This window comes from Meriones unguiculatus, chromosome 4, assembly GCF_030254825.1.
Source record: "Meriones unguiculatus strain TT.TT164.6M chromosome 4, Bangor_MerUng_6.1, whole genome shotgun sequence".
NCBI classification, from domain to species: Eukaryota; Metazoa; Chordata; class Mammalia; order Rodentia; family Muridae; genus Meriones; species Meriones unguiculatus.
This window is the reverse complement of record NC_083352.1, coordinates 16997585-17014531: the sequence shown is the minus strand read 5'-3', so window position 1 is coordinate 17014531 and position 16947 is coordinate 16997585. Positions and strand designations below refer to the sequence as shown.

The following is a 16947-nucleotide window of genomic DNA, read 5'->3' as shown; positions in this document are numbered from 1 at the left end:
GGCGTAAGATGTCCAGTTGGACTACTTGCATTGTCCTCCTCTGTGGCCTGGTAAGGCTACTTCCTCTTCAGGGGGAGGTGATCAAAGAGCCAGCCATTGAGTTCATGTCAGAGACAGCCCCTGTTCCCCTTACTAGGGAAGCCACTTGGAGACTGAGCTGCCATGGGCTACATCTGTGCAGGGGTTCTAGGTTATCTCCATTCATGGTCCTTGGTTGGAGTATCAGTCTCAGAAAAGACACCTGGGCCCAGATTTTTTGGTTCTATTGGTCTCCTTGTGGAGCTCCTGTCCTCTCCAGGTCTTTCTATCTCTTCCTTCCTTCATAACATTCCCTGCACTCTGCCCTAAGTATGGCTATGAGTCTCAGTATCTGCTTTAATACCCTGCTGGGTAGAATCTTTCAGAGGCCCTCTGTGGTAGGCTCCTGTTCTGTTCCCTGTTTTCTCCCTCTTCTGTTGTCTATCCCATTTGCCTTTCTGAATGAGGATTGATCCTCTTACCCAGGATAATCCTTCTTGCTTAGCTTGCTTAGCTTGATCCTTCTTGCTTAGCTTCTTTAGGTGTGCAGATTTTAGTATGATTATCCTATATTATATGTCTAATATCCACTTATAAGTGAGGATATACCATATGCATCTTTCTGCTTCTGGGATACCTCATTCAGGATGATATTTTTTAGTTCCCACCATTTGCCTTCAAATGTCATAATTTCCTTGTTTTTAATTGCTAAGTAGTATTCCATTGTGTAAAAGTACCACAATTTCTGTATCCATTCCTCAGTTGAGGGACATCTAGGTTGTTTCTAGATTCTGGCTATTATGAATAAACCTGTTACAAACATGGTTGAGCAAATGTTCTTGTTGTATACTTGAGCATATTTTGGATAAATGCCTAGGAATAATATAGCTGGATCTTGATGTAGCACTATTTCTAACTGTCTGAGAAAGCACCAGATTGATGTCCAAAGTGGTTGTACAAGTTTATATTCCCACCAGCAATGGAGGAGGGTTCCCCTTTCTCCACATCCTCTCCAGCATGTGTTGTCATTTGAGTTTTTGATCTTAGCCATTCTGATGGGTGTAAGGTGAAATCTCAGGGTTATTTTGATTTGCATTTTTCTGGTGATTAAGGATGTTGAACATTTCTTTAAGTGTTTTTCTGCCATTTGATATTCTTCTATTGAGAATTCTCTGTTTAGCTCGGTACCCCCATTTTTTAATTGGATTACTCAATTTGTTGCTTTTTAACTTCTTGAGTCCTTTATATATTCTGGATATTAGCCCTCTGTCAGATACAGGGTTGGTGAAGATCCTTTCCCAGTCTGTAGGCTGTCGTTGTCCCCTATCAGTGGACTTTAGGAGGGGCATGGGAGGAGAAAGAGGGAGGGAGGGCAGTATTGGGAGGGGATGAGGGAGGGGGCTACAGCTGGGATACAAAGTGAATAAATTGCAATAAATAAAAATATACTAAAAAATAAATTGAAGTGAAAAAAAAAAGATGTCTACATGGGGCATCACTTCCCTTATTTTTTTTTTTTTGGTGACTCAATTTAAGTTCCTTTAAAAGTACATGAACTGTCACATGTTTTCTTGACCTTGGCCATTCGGACTGGTGTAAGATGAAATTTCAAAGTAGCTTTGATTTGTATTCTCTGGTGACCAAAGATGTTGAACATTTCTTTAAGTGTTTCTCAGTTCTTTGTGCTTCACCTTCTGAAAGCTCTGTTTAAAACTATATCCTATTTTTAAGTTAGGTTATGTGTTTTCTTAATGTCTGTTTTTTTTTCTTTTTTGGAGTTCCTTATTTATTTAGAGAGTAGCCTTCTATTGGATGTGTAGTTTTTAATTTTTTTTCCCCTCTGTCACTCGCCACTTTGTCCTTTGCCATCCAGAAGCTTTTCAGTTTCATGAGGTCCTATTTATTCTTGTTCTTAGCTCGCATTTTACTTGTTTGTGTCATATTGAGAAAGTCTTTTCCATTGCCAATGAGTTCAAGACTGTTCCTGCTTTCTCTTCAGTCAGATTCAGCTTCTCTGACCTTATGCTGAGGTCTTTGATCCTTTTGGAGTTGAGTTCTGTGCAGGGTGATAAGGATGGATCTGTTTGCATTCTTAGGCACGCAGCCAACCAGTTTGACCAGGTGTTGAAGATGTTATCTTTTCTCCAGTTTTATCCCTAGTCTCTCTAGGTCTTTTATCATGAAGGGATGTTGGAATTTGTCAAAGGCCTCTCTGCATCTAATGAGGTGAGTATATGGTTTTTGTCTTTCAGTCTGTCTGTGTGATGAATTAAGTTTATTGACTTATGTATGTTGAACAATCCCTTAATCTCTGGGATGAAGCCAACTTGATCATGGTAAATAATATTTTTATGTGTTCTTGAATTGTTCCTGCAAGTATTTATTGAGGCTGTTTGTATCTGTGTTAATATGTGATAATGATCTATAATTTTTTTTTTTTCTGTTGAGTCTTTGAGTGGTTTGGATATCAGGGTAAAAACGGCTTACAAAAAGAATTAGGAGATGTTTCTTTAGTTTCTATGTTGCAGAACACTTTGAGGAGTATGGGCGTTAATTCAATGCTTTGAAGGTCTGATAGAATTCTATGCAGAATCTATCTGACCCAATGCTTGTTTTAGTTGGGAGATTTTAATTTACTGATTCTATTTCACTAGGAGTTTGGGGTTTGCTTACATTATTTCATTTTGATTTCACCTTGTTACGTTGTGTATATTTTAAAAAATGCATTTATTTCTTTTAGGTTTTTCAGCTTTATGGAGTATATATTTTTAAAGTATGACCCTATAATAATACTGTGACTTTCTTTGGCATATGTTGTAATGTTTCCACTTTCATCTTGATAGTATTAATTTGGATCATCTTACTGCATGTTTTTGCTAATTTGACTAAAGGTTTATCAATATTATTGATTTTGTCAAAGACTCAACCCTTGGTTTCTTATTTTTTGTATATTGTTTTGTTTTTTCTATTTCACTGATTTCAGCTTGAGTTTATTTCTTCCTATCTACTCTTTTTGGCTCTTATTTATTCTTGTTTTTCTAGAGTTTTCAATTGTGTTGTCATTATTAATATGGGCTATCTCCAGCTGTTTTTGACACAAGCAGTTATTACTATGAATTTGCCTTCACTATGTCCCAAGGTCGAGGGATGTTGTGTTTTCGTTTTATTCAATTCTGAAAAGATTTTAGTTTTTTTTTTTCTTGATTTCTGTATTGATGTAATTTCATTCAGTAGTGAATTGTTCAGCTTACATGAAATTGTATATTTTCTGCTATTTTTATTGTTGTTGATATCCAGCTTTAATCCATGGCTGTCAGATACAATATGAGTCGTTATTTTAATTTATCTATATGTGTTCTTACTTGCCTTTTGGCATAATACATAGTCAGTTTTGGAGAAAGTTCCCCAGGATGCTGGATAATGAGTATATTTTTTAGTGTTTACACAGATTGTTCTATAGTGGTCTATTTGAATTTATATCATTGTTTAATTCGGCATTTCTCTATTTGTTGTCTCAATGACCTTTCTCTTGGTGAGAGAGGGATCTTGAAGACTACCACTTTCAGTGTGTAATGGTCAATACGTGATCTTGGCTGTTGGTGGTCTTTCATTCATGAAATCTGATGCCCTCCTGTTAGTGTGTAAATGATTAGAATTAAAAATCTTCTCAGTAGAGCTTTCCTTTAATAAGTATGTAGTAACCTTCCCTATGTCTTCTGATTAATTTTTTGGTTGAAGTCTATTCTGTCAGATATTAAAATAGCTATGACTTCTTGTTTCTTGGTTCCATTTACACAGAGTATTTTTTCCCACCCTAGTGGTACCCATCTTTAAGGCTAAGATGGCTTTCTTGTAGATGAGATAGATTTTATTTTTTAATCCATTTACCTAGTCTATATTTTTTGATTGCAGATTTGAAGGCACTAATCTTTAGAGTGATTATTGAAATGTGTTTATAGATTGTAGACATTTTTTTCAGGTTTGTGTTCTTCGTTTTGTTTTGTATTTCATTAAATTATAGCTTTATTTTCTTTTAGGTTTCCCAGTTTTATGGAGTATATATTTTTAAAGTATGTCCTTATGATAATGCTAAAAGTCTCTATGCTTATTCCTCTCTTCAGTTCTAAGTATGGTGCTCAGTATTCTGTTCAAGGTTTCTAAGTATGGTGCTCAGTATTCGGTTCAGGGTTTTTTGTTTGTTTGCTTGTTTGTTTGCATTTTGAGGCTGTTTGCAGCCTCAACGTTTTTTTATTTTTCTAGCCAGGTGCAGTGGTGCACCTCTGTATCCCAGAACTCAGGGAGGCAGAAGCAGGCAGATCTCTGTGACTTTAAGGCCAGCATGGTCTACAAAGTGAGTCCAGGACAGCCAAGGGTACACAGAGAAACTGTCTCAAAAAACAAGCCAACAAAAAACCCCAAACCAAAACAACAAACAAACAAAAACCAAGACAAAACAAAAAACCAAAATGAAGAAAAAAAAATATATATATATTTGTTTTGGTTTGGGTAATTTTCTCCTTTAACTGTATTTTTAAAAACGTTTATTTTTATTTTACAAACATTGGTGTTTTGTCTGCATGTGTGAGGGGCTCATATCCCTTTGAACAGGAGTTACAGACAGTTGTGAGCTGCCATGTGGGTGCTGGAAATTAAACTCGGGTCCTTCGGAAGAATAGTCAGTGCTCTTAACTGCCGAGCCCTCGCTCCAGCCTTCTCCTTTAACTATTATGGATAGTTGTTTGTATGCAGTAGTGTGGGTCATCGGTCATGATCTTTTAGAACTTGTAATGCATTGTTCCAGACTTTCCTGGATTTCAGTTCTCACTGAGAAATATCTGGATGGGTTTCCCTTTATATTTTGACTTGTGTTTTAATTTCTCTTGTAGTTTTCAATCATTTTACTTTGTTCTAGCTATGGAGTATTTTAATTATGCTATGCTTGGGGTGATGTTTTTTTCTGGTCTTATCTAGTTGAGGTTCTGTATGCTGCCTATATCTGTATCGGTATGTCTTTCTTTAGTTTGGGGAATTTTTCTTCTATGATTTTGTTAATGATCTGGCCCAGGCCGTCAACTAGGGAGTCTTCGCCTTCACTCAAGCCTATACATGGAAGGTTTGCTCTTTTCTCAGGATCACACAGTTACTGTGTGTTCCTTATGTTCGTTAGTCTGTGCAGATCCTCTACTTTGGGCCCCGGCATTCTGTCTGCCTTCTGCCTGATTCATTCTACGTTGTAGACTGTTCTCAGAGTTTTCCAATTGGATATTAATTTTTCCACACCAGCTTTATTTCTGCATGTGTTCTTTTCAATGTTTCTATCTCTTTACCGAATTCAGTGTTCAAATTCTGAGCTAGCTTAATTTTATACAGCTATGCATTGTATTTTCACGGACAACACTCAAGGGCTTGTTGTTATCCTCATGGGGTTCAATGGCGTGATTGCTGATGTCTCCTTTACATTCCTTGAATTATTTCATGAAGTGTATGATTGTTCTTCTAGTTTCTGTGTCCTGGGGTTCACCTAGGTACTTCTTATAGATACCACTTCTAAGTAGTGGTGGGTGTGTCGGGAGACAGGCCGTCTTTGCCATTCATGTTGTTTCTGTTTTGGAGCTTGGACCTGGGCATGTGGACTTGTTTCTTTTGTCTGATATGATAATTAGGCCTGGCTTAGATTGGTGCAGTAAAGGAGCTGCAATGGCCTAACCTAGACCAGGTAAAGCTAGAGCATGGGTTCTTCAACCGGACCAGGCAAAATTGTTCAGAAACCACAGGTCCAGAAGTAGACTTGTGGGTGCCGAGATAACAAGGGGGAGTGGGAAAGAGCGTTTTACCTTTTGAAGGTGGCATTTGAACAAAGCAGGTTCAGGCAACCTAACTGGACCTAGGCCTGTGGGTGTGGAGATGGCCATACGTGAGGAAGAAATAGAGATGGGTCGGGGAGCGTGAGAAGGGTAAGACACCTCAAGGATAGCCCACCCACAGGGGGTTTGTATCCAGTGGGTCTGGAACCAGGCTTTTAGATTTGCAGGTGGCAGCAAGTCAGAGACCAGCTTGTCTTTTTAAGTCATCAAGATTATCATGGTCCGCTCATTCATTCCAAGCTCCTGATTCATTTCTGATTTCTTTCTCTAGAGATTTGTGGTTCTTCTTTCTCTATTATATTCAACTTCTGGAAAAACTTATTTCCTGTCTTCTATGGCTTCTGACAGGCTTGGGAAGGAAGTAGAGTATCAGTTACTCTATGAAGACCCTGTCAAACACTTTCGTTTATGAATGCTACTGTCTGTACAAGCCACTATTGCTAATACCTTCTTAGATCACATAGTTCTGTCAAGTTTTCGTTATTGTCATGTATTTTCCTTTGCAGCAATGTGGGCCTAATAGCTGTTGTGATCCTACAACTTGTGTTCTGAAGCCGGGAAATGCTTGTGACAGTATGTCTCCCGCACAAACCTGCTGCAAAAAATGTCAAGTAAGATTTCAGTTTAGTAACATTACGTAATCACCTGTGAACTTTATACAGGGTGCATTGACTTACGGCTAGAGTTTTATGTAAAAACAACTTGCTTTTTTAGTAACTTAAGTACTTTTAAAGAAGAGCGAATTGAAGATTTAATTTCTTATCTGGTGAAATTTTCTTCAATGTTGCAGTCTCTGTCTAATATCTCTATTTTTATTAACTCAAAGCTGTTTCCCACCCCATCTCCTTTCTTTGTGTATGGCAGATTTTCTTTGTTTGACCCTGTTTGAACTCATTCTATAGCCCTGGTTTTCCTTTAATTTACTTCTTCCTGCCTCAGTATCCCAAGAACCCAGGATTAAAAAAGTCCAGCTAACATTTTTCCAAACAGGATACACACACACACACACACACATACACACACTCACACATATGCATACACACTTCTCATTTATTGGCAATGCTATTACTGAAAGTTCCCATGTTCATTGCTGATCTGTTTCCTTTTTCAGGTCTTCCAATGCGTTTTGTAGTGAGTTTCACATATGAGAATACTACAGTTGAAATACATGCATTCATATCATCTTCTTCATTGTTCTCAGTTGACACCGTTTTTTTTTTTTTCTTGAAACTCAAAGCATGGTTATATTTATCTTCTGTACATTTTTTTCAGTGTCAAATAAAAATAATGACCAAGAAGATGAGATAGATGATCCTTTAAGAATCCTTATGCAATCTTTCAGAATTCTTTGTATGAAATATTATAATGTAGCATAAAGGTTAAACTTGGATTCCTTTCTTAAAAATTCTCATGGTTCCAATGCTTCTTAGTCATCGTTCATCTGTTCCTTACACTTGTCTCAGTTACTTGTTTTGTATCTGTACTTTTTGAAGTTGACTTAACTAAAATATTTTCACTCTACACAAGTAATTTCATGCTAGAGAGATGGCCCAGAGGTTAAGAACACTCACTGTTCTTCCAAAGGTCCTGAGTTCAATTCCCAGCAACCACATGTTGGCTCATAACCATCTATAGTAAAATCTGGTGTACAGGCAGAATGTTGTATAAATAATAAATAAATCTTAAAAAAAGAATAATTTCGAAAGCTAAGAGTAGTCTTTGTACCCGTGAATGATAAGACAAGGCTTTAGTGCATATGTGTGTGTGTGTGTGTGTGTGTCCAGTGCATATGCTTACGGCCTGTATGAGTGTATGTGAAGCCAGAGGTTGACACTGGGATGTTTTCCTCTACTGTATCTTATTTCTTTGACCTGTGTCTCTTCCTCAGCTCGAAGCTTGCTATTTCTGCTAGCCTGGCTGGTGCATGAACCTTGGAATTTTCTTGTTTGACACCTCAAGCCCCCACACTAAGATTACTGGCACACACCATCATGCCCAGCTTTTTTTTTTTTTTTTTTGCTCAGCTCTTATGTGAGTTCTGGGAACTTGAACCCAGGTCCTTCAGCTTCACAGTAAGCACTTTTCCCATTGAGTCATGCCCACAACCCAGTGTCCTATTTTCTGTTATACCATTCCTTAGATACCTGTCTCATTGCTCATTTTCATACAAACATTCAAGTTGTTTTTAAATAAATAGCACAGTAACTTATACTAAGAGATGGAAGAGCACCAAGAAATCAAAGAACAAACTATACTGTTTTGAAATATTTATAAACACAGTATTGTGAGATATGTATATATATATAAATATGTATATTTGTTGTTAGTTTTTACCACAGAAGCATGAATGTAGAGCCAAATACCATCCAATCTGTGACCTTCCTGAAGTCTGCAATGGGAGCTCAGGATACTGTCCACCTGATCTCACTATACAAGATGGACACATTTGCAAAACTGGGGGCTTTATTTGTTATAAAGGAAACTGTCCTGACCAGAACGAGATGTGTGAGAAAGCGTATGGAGCAGGTAACATTTTGGTTACATCTAAATCAGTGACTCAGTATTTCTTTTCACATTGCTAGGACAATAGGAATCATCACATAGATTTTGTTTCTATTTAATGCTTACATAGTTTCAAAAGTATTTTTACTGAAGTATAAATGGCAAATATAAATTATCTTGGGTATATGACTTGATAGTTTGATATATGTACATATGCTTAGATATTTGCCATAATCAAGCTAATAAAAATATCTATAACTTCCCAGAGGTACTGTTTTCTCTTTTAGCTTTAAATAAAATCTTAAGATTTAAGCTCTTAGCAAATTTCAAATATACAAAAGAGGGTTATTTCCTATTGTCATATTGCTATATTTTAGATACTTTGAGCTGAGCCATTTTATACAAATCAAACTTTGAACCTCTTGACTGACATCTCCCTTTTGCTCCTTACCTAGTCTTTAAAACCATTTCACACTGTGCTTCTGTGAATTTGACATTTTTTGATTTCACATAGAAGTGGGATGACAGTTTTTAACCTCTGTACCTGGATCATTTCACTTAGCACAATGTCTTGTAGATTTATTCTTGTGACAAACAGCTTCATCCTTACTAAAACTGAACTTATGTATCACCTATCATTTATATCTATCTATCTATCTATCTATCTATCTATCTATCTATCTATCCATCTCCTATTCATATATCTCTCTTTTACAAATTATGTTTAACCTATTCATTATTCTTTAATTTTTCAATGGACTGTTAGGTTGTTTCAAAATCTTGACTGTTGTAAATCAGGCAACCACAAACCTGGAAATGCATATATGTCTTTTCGAGAAGGTGCTTTCCTCTCCTTTGGATACGCCAGGGTGGAATTCTAGTCATCAGCTAATTCTGTACTGAGTTCTTAAAGAAGATCTGTGCTGTTTTCAATAGATTCTACATTTGCTTGTACTTTCATCACCAATGGATGAGAGTTCCTATTTCCCCCATGCTTACCAATGTTTAACTTTTGACTTTTTTGACACTTACTCCAACATCTATGAGGTTATATTTCACTCTCTGAGTGTTCTTTTATATTTGCTTGCTTGGTGGTTTGTGATATCGAACAATATTAAAAATACCAGTGTCTTCCACTCATCTGCTCTGCAGCAGCCAGTTGGCATCTCTTGCCAGTGTGGTCAACAGTCATCTTTCTTAAACCTTCTCGAAAAAGGAAATGCTACAGTGTTGCCTTCCACATTTCCAAGAAGTAGCTCCTGCCACACAGCATCTATGGAGGGGCAACCACTTCCTGAGCCAACTGAACCTGGCCCTGAAACCATGTGTCCTCTCAATAGTCAGACTCCACACTCCAGTTCTCTTCATTCTGGCTTGTTTCAGACCTCATCTTGCATATCCCTCAAGCTTGGCAAGTACTGTAGGTAATGGCTAACACTCGCTTCGTCCTGCTCTAAGCTATAGGTCCCAGCTCCATAGCTATTGCACACATATCTATATCTTAAGTATTTTTACCACAGTCACAAGAAACTGGCCAACTCCCTGGCAATGGAAGTTATAGCTTTCTGAGTGGCTGTCTTCCAGATCCTGGATCAGAGTTTGCTCTACTCAAGAGACTCATTTCAGCTTTTAAGGGCCACTACAGAGACTGATGTGAAGAGATGGGAAAGACATTTTGATTACATAATGAAAAAGAAGTCAGCTCATCAAGCAGATACGTTGTAAATGTATTTATAGTTGATGTCAGAATACCTAAACTTATATGTCAGGTGTGAAAATGAAGAGAGACCGCAATACCACAAGAGTAGGGGAATTTAATCCACCACTTTGCACAAGACATGCTTTCTTTTTGAGAGAGGATCAACTTTTTCCAATTACTAAGAAGAAGACACCCTGTCTGTCTGTGGGAGTTTCAGGTGGTTCCCTCTGCAAGCTCCTTGAATACTGTTGAATTAATATCCCCTCATCCAGGCTACAAGAGAGAAGCTAAAATGAGTTCCAGTGAAGTGAAACTGCATTGGAAAAACTATTTGGAAAGATCACAAAAGAGTTTACTTCAAATATTAGGGCTGGAGAGATGGCTTGGCCATTGATGGTTAGGCTCACAACCAAAATAAAAAGCCTTCATAGTTTTTAATAGGACAGATATAGTTTGTATGTGACATCCTGGTATTGATTGTTAAGTGGATATGAAAGAGAAATGGATGTGGGTGACAGTCCAGCTGGTGTCTGGTGCCAGTTGATTATATACGGTTCTTGTTAATTATATAAATATTTACTTAGCACCCTGTTGGGGTAGAGTAGCCTTCTTATGTTGAGAATATAGGCAATAATTGGATGCGAACAACAACACTGAGACCAGGGAAATTCCTATTTGTATGGAACTTAAATTCCAGGGAGGGAGGGGGCGCGAGACAAACACAAAATTTATGGAGAGAGAAATAAAAAAAAAAAAAAAACGAATAGAAATTTAAAAAAACACATGGTGATGCCAGTTAACGGTAGCAAAAACAGACAAGTGCTCAAATAGTGCAAAACCATAGGCAGGATGACAGAAAAAAGCTTAGCTGCCATGCTTGTCTGAGGAAATGAAGCTTCAGAAGAAGGGTGAATGGTGAGAAGGAGCCAGTCAAGGTATGGTTTGGAAAGGGCATTCCAAGAAGTGAAATATAGGCAACGCTTTGGCACTTCACAGATAAATATAAGGCAGAGGTTTTCAACCTGTGGGTTGTGACCATTGGAAAACACATATTTCTGACAGTCTTAGGAACCCCAACCAGATATTTATTTTTGTTGCTACGTCGTAACTATAATTTTGCTACAGAGTGGTGTCTCAGTTCTTGAGACCTTTGGAAATACGTGTTTTCCCATGGTCAAGAACTGATGATGTAACGCCTGGACGTGGGGATGAGGTGGGGATGGCTGAAATCAGGATCAGGAGAATAGTTTTTTTCTTAGTGTAATGATAAACCAGTTGAGATATTTAAGTAAGAGACTAAAAATATAGTTTTAGTTTTTAAAAGATCATTGTAGCTTGTATTTTGGTAGTAGTGTGGGTGGGAACTGTTGGAAAGTAATATGGTAGAGAAGATGAGACGTGACCCCACTTAGGTTGTTCTTACGGGATTTTTTTCATGAAGACTCTGATTTAGATGGAGGTAGCTGATGAAGGGAAAATGGACTCAAGGACTATTCCTAACTTTGGCCTCATTATCTGATTCACTAACGGCATAAAATAAGAGTGGAGGGGGTAAAACAGGGTTTGGTTTGATATATTAGTCAAAGATGAGTCCTGTGTCAGGTAAGAATGCTAGCCCTTCAGTGGGCTCTTTTCTCAGCTGGTGTAAAGTGACTATTATGTCTAGTCATGTCTAATCGTTGTCTTGAAAGGCAAGGTCATGCTCTCTGTTGCTCTGCAATAGTTTTGGAGCATTACCTCAACTGTTTACAGTAATTACCCAATATCTATATTTTATTGCTCTAGTGAATTATATGAATAACAATTTATTAAAATGCATCTATTATTTTAGTGTATTTCATTGTACTAGATTATGTAGTACAGGAAATCTAAATACAGTAGCCTGTTTCTGGATAGGCGACTTGAATAACTAAGGAGACTTGGAAAATGCCTTAGAATAAAGGGACCAGTTGACAGATGACTTCACACTTGCAAAATGTGCCTTTGTAACTAAGTCTCAGTCTCGCTCTGGGAAACTAGATTTGATCTGGAAGCGTGTCTCTGACGCTAATAGAAGGAGGTGTATAAGACATACTCTCTCTACTAGCTTCATTCCCAGTTTCTGTGATGAAATACCCTAACTAAGGCAACTTGGGGGAAAAAGTATTTATGAACATTTATGATCCTTGGCTCCAGTGCATAACGGCAGGAAAGAGTGAGCAGACCGAAGCATCTGGTCACGTCAGCTCGGCTGTCAAGGGCAGAGAGAACGAATGCACGCTGCGTGCTTACTCTGTCCTTAGCAGCTCAGGACTCAAAGTCAGGGAATAATGCCGCTGATGGTGGGCTGGGTCCCGCAGACATGCCCACAGGCCCACCTGATCTAGATAACCTTTCATCCGGACACTGTTGCCATATTGGCACTGAGAGCAACCGGCATGCTTCCTATGGTTTGCAACCTAAGCCATCTTTTGTTTCCACCCTAGCACATCATATTTCAATACCGCTAAGTTGAAAAACATCCATCGGTGGATTAAGCCCTTGATTAGGGAAGCTACCTCTCGGTATAGTTACTCTTCCACGATTGTCTACGGTACCCAGAACTAAGCCCTAAGTGAGATTCAACCTCCTATCTAATTGATGTTCCTTTTTGTTGTTTTCTCTGACACAGCCCTCTCCTCTGCTTATACATCTATAACTCTCCCTTCTCTTGTCTTTTATGTTACGGAAATCAATACAATATAGCGAAGAAGCACTAAGTTATAGTCATGAACGCTCTCTCTCACTTTAGTTCCTTCTCTGTCCTTACAACTTCTTAGGAAGCCTTTTGAGTTAGGTAATAATGGAGTTAGGGCATGGAGGAACATAAATGCATACCTTAACCAAAATACATTTCTACTTTTAATAGGTTCAAAGAATGCTCCCTTTGCCTGCTATGAAGAAATCCAGGGTCAAACTGACAGATTTGGCAACTGTGGGAAAAACCAGCAAAACAAATATGTATTCTGTGGATGGAGGTGTGCTACACAACATAGTGCTACTGTCCATGTGCCATTGGTTTTTTGTTGTTTTTACTCAGTTTTTATTTTTAGTATATACCATGAATTTCAAGCATCACATTGTCCGAAGCTGGAGTGAAAGTCCGGGCTTGGACACCCAAGGGCTTCAAGATAACATTTTGAAACATTTATCTGTAGGTGATCATGCGGCCCCTGAATCAAATCTGACATTGATACAGCACCCACAGGGCCTTTCCCTCTAAAGCTACTGCTTTTCTTTTTTGTATAAAATAATCCCTTTGATGGTTTACCCAAGATGAACACTACTTCATGTTTATAAAATTAAGTGCAATTTCTCCTGCATCTTCACAGAGAGCTGTTTCCTAATTTGTTCCTGAGTTTAGTAAAAAATATTTATTAAAATCTTACTATTAGTAGACATTGGGTTAAATAATAGTATATACTCTTGCTCTTTCGTACCATTTGTAGGTTCTTAAACATGCCACATCCTTTGATGTTTTCTTGAATTCTGGTTAAAACTAACTTTTAAGCTTTAGCTCTGTAAATGTCTACAGAGATTTCTGGAAATGATAAGCTAGAATGCCATCTTATTTTAAATTTCTATAAGGACTTATTTTATGTATGGCATTACAGTGGGATTTCTATCATGTTTAATATCAATTAGTAAGGTCCCTGGGGGTAATCTAACATATTTATTTATTATTTGCTGTATCTCATTGATTTCTTGACAGAGTAAACAAAAGACTGTGAGTAATAACAAATACTTTACATCAGTGGGTTTAAACTTTCTACCTTAAATTCTATCTTCTTTATGTTGGCATAAACATAGAATCATTACAAAACATTTTTCCTTTTTTTAATTTATTTTTTTATTTATTATAATTTATTCACTTTGTATCCCAGCTGTAGCCCCATTCCTCATCCCCTCCCTATTCTTCCCTCCCTCCCTCTTCTCCTCCCATGCTCCTCCCCAAGTCCACTGATAGGGGAGGTCCTCACCCCCTTCCCTCTGACCCTAACCTATCAGGTCTCATCAGGACTGGCTGCATTGTCTTCCTCTGTGGCCTGGTAAAGCTGCTCTCCCCTCAGGAGGATGTGATCAAAGAGCCAGCCACTGAGTTCATGTCAGAGACAGTCCCTGTTCTCATTACTAGAGCACCCACTTGAAGACTGAGCTGCCATGGGCTATATTGTGCAGGGGTTCTAGGTTATTTCATTTTATGAAAGAAGGGGGAGACAGAAAGGCCTGTAGGGGACAGGAGCTCCACAAGGAGAGCAACAGAACCAAAATATCTGGGCCCAGGTGTCTTTTCTGAGACTGATACTACAAAACATTTTTAATAACCATCTAATGCATACTAATCATTTTTATGTTCTTAGGAATCTCATGTGTGGGAAATTAATTTGTACTTACCCTAGCCGGGTTCCTTATAGCCCACCTAATGCTAGCAGTGCTTCTGTGGTTTATGCTTTTGTACGGGACCATGTATGTATAACTGTGGACTTTGGATTGACCCATGGAGAAGATCCACTTAAAGTTCCTGGTGGCAGTATATGTGACCAAGATAGGGTAAGTCATTTGCAATCATTTTCTTTTTAAAAAAAATTATTTATTTTTATGTACATTTGGTATTTGTGTGAGGGAGTAGATCCACTAGAGTTACAGACCAGACAGTTGTGAGCTGCCATGTGGGTGCTGGGAATTGAACCAGGGTCCTCCTCTGGAAGAGCAGCCAATGCTCTTAACTGCTGAGCCATCTCTCCAGCTCTGCAATCATTTTCTTAAAAATCTAGTTTCATTTATTATTTTGGTCAGCATTTTCATATTCAAGGATTGTTAGGATTGGTATTGGCTCCAGACCCCCAAGACCAAGCTCTCAGCATAAAGGACATTTATTTGCCCCAAAGGGAAAGAGGGCAGGGAATAAGAGACAAAATTAGGAGCTAGAGGACGAGGGAGAAGGAGAAGGGAAGAAAGGACAGGGAGCAGGGGTATTTGTCTCAGACAAGGACAAAGGACTGCCTCTGGAGAGAGAGGAGGCTGATGTGGCACATAGGAAAATGGTGGTTTATAAAGGTAAAATGGGAAACCTTGTGTTAGGGTGAGGTGTTTAATTTTAGTTGGGCATGTTAGTTAGGTGAGTCAAAAAGGGCTTTTGATTGCTGGACTTCAATACTTTGATAGCTGAACCTTGGTCGTCAGCCTCAGTAGAATGGATTGGCCAGATAAGGGAGTAGATCTTGGGGGCTAGACTGTAATATAATACTTTTTAGCAAGGCAGGGGGAATTGGGAAAAGGGCAAGGCCAGCCAAAGCCAGGCTTGCCATACTTGAGTTGGCCAGAGTCTTCAATTATCAAATTTTGACTTGCATTGTGTAATCCTCAGTGTTTGGAGGAGAAGTAAATACATTTAGTTGATGTTCAGCCTAAATAGGAAATTATTTATATATATAATCATATAATAGTTATTTATATTATATATAATAATTGTATAAATTATTCAGCCTGGTAATAGGAAACCGAAACATTTCCTTCTTTTCGCACTTCATCCTAATGAGTGAGGACTTCCATAACGAGCACTCGAGGGCTAGGGCAGAGTGAGGACTTCCATAACGAGCACTCGAGGGCTAGGGCAGAGTGAGGACTTCCATAACGAGCACTCGAGGGCTAGGGCAGAGTGAGGACTTCCATAACGAGCACTCGAGGGCTAGGGCAGAGTGAGGACTTCCATAACGAGCACTCGAGGGCTAGGGCAGAGTGAGGACTTCCATAACGAGCACTCGAGGGCTAGGGCAGAGTGAGGACTTCCATAACGAGCACTCGAGGGCTAGGGCTGAGTGAGGACTTCCATAACGAGCACTCGAGGGCTAGGGCTGAGTGAGGACTTCCATAACGAGCACTCGAGGGCTAGGGCTGAGTGAGGACTTCCATAACGAGCACTCGAGGGCTAGGGCTGAGTGAGGACTTCCATAACGAGCACTCGAGGGCTAGGGCAGAGGACAAAGACATGTTGGGAATACACTCCGCTGCAGTACTCTCGCTTTTCTTCCGAGAAGAAATTCACTTAGGCCTTGTGGCTCAGTGGAGAAGGCCACCCTTGAAACCAGGATGCTTAGAGTTATTATGTGACGTTTTACAAGTTACCTGAACAGTGTGCGATGTTTTGAGAATAAGTAATCTCAATTGGGCTATTGTGGAAAATACAGGGAATTACCTAAAATGGATAGAATTTAGTATTTTGGAACACAACCTGCTCCTGGGTTACCCAGCAACTTATGATGCCATCATGTGTTGCTGGCCAGGTGGCCATACCTGGAAGGCGTGGTTACCTTACCCCTTAAAGGGACGACCCTGACACATGGTCTCTCTCTTACTCTTGCTCTCTGTCTCTCTTACACACACTCTCTCTCTTGGGGCGCCCCCCCTTCTCTTTCTTTCTCTCTCCCCACCATGTCCTGTTCTCCCACTCCCTCCATACCCACTTAATAAACCTCTTGCATAGATCAGTTGACCACCCTCATGGTTCGTTTAATAATATTGGTGCATTGGCCGGGAATGCCCAGGACATAAATTAAGCTTAATTTGGCTGAGATTATTATTATCATTTTTTAAAATTTGCATCCACGACCCTAACTCAAATCTGAAAATATAAAGGGAATAAGTTTACCTTAAAGTCTCACTTAATTTCTGACCACTTTTAATTTAATTCAGACCATTTGTGTCTGTGCAGAATTCTATTAAAGCTCTCTACTTCCCAGACCACTAAAACCTTTCCTATGACACCAGCCCTCTCATCTTGGTGGAGGTTTAGGTTCATAGCAAAGTCTTAACGGAGGCATGGCTCTTTCTTCCCGCATCCTAACT

General features: G+C 38.9%; 1 protein-coding gene across 1 annotated transcript in view; it reads left to right on the top strand.

The window, feature by feature from the left end:
• The window catches only part of Adam32 (ADAM metallopeptidase domain 32), an 82989-nt gene that overhangs the window by 45441 nt on the left and 20601 nt on the right, over positions 1-16947 (top strand). The window contains 4 exon segments of the mRNA XM_060381355.1: positions 6389-6493; positions 8210-8408; positions 12971-13079; positions 14463-14652. Coding sequence (XP_060237338.1) covers positions 6389-6493; positions 8210-8408; positions 12971-13079; positions 14463-14652 — 603 coding nt within the window.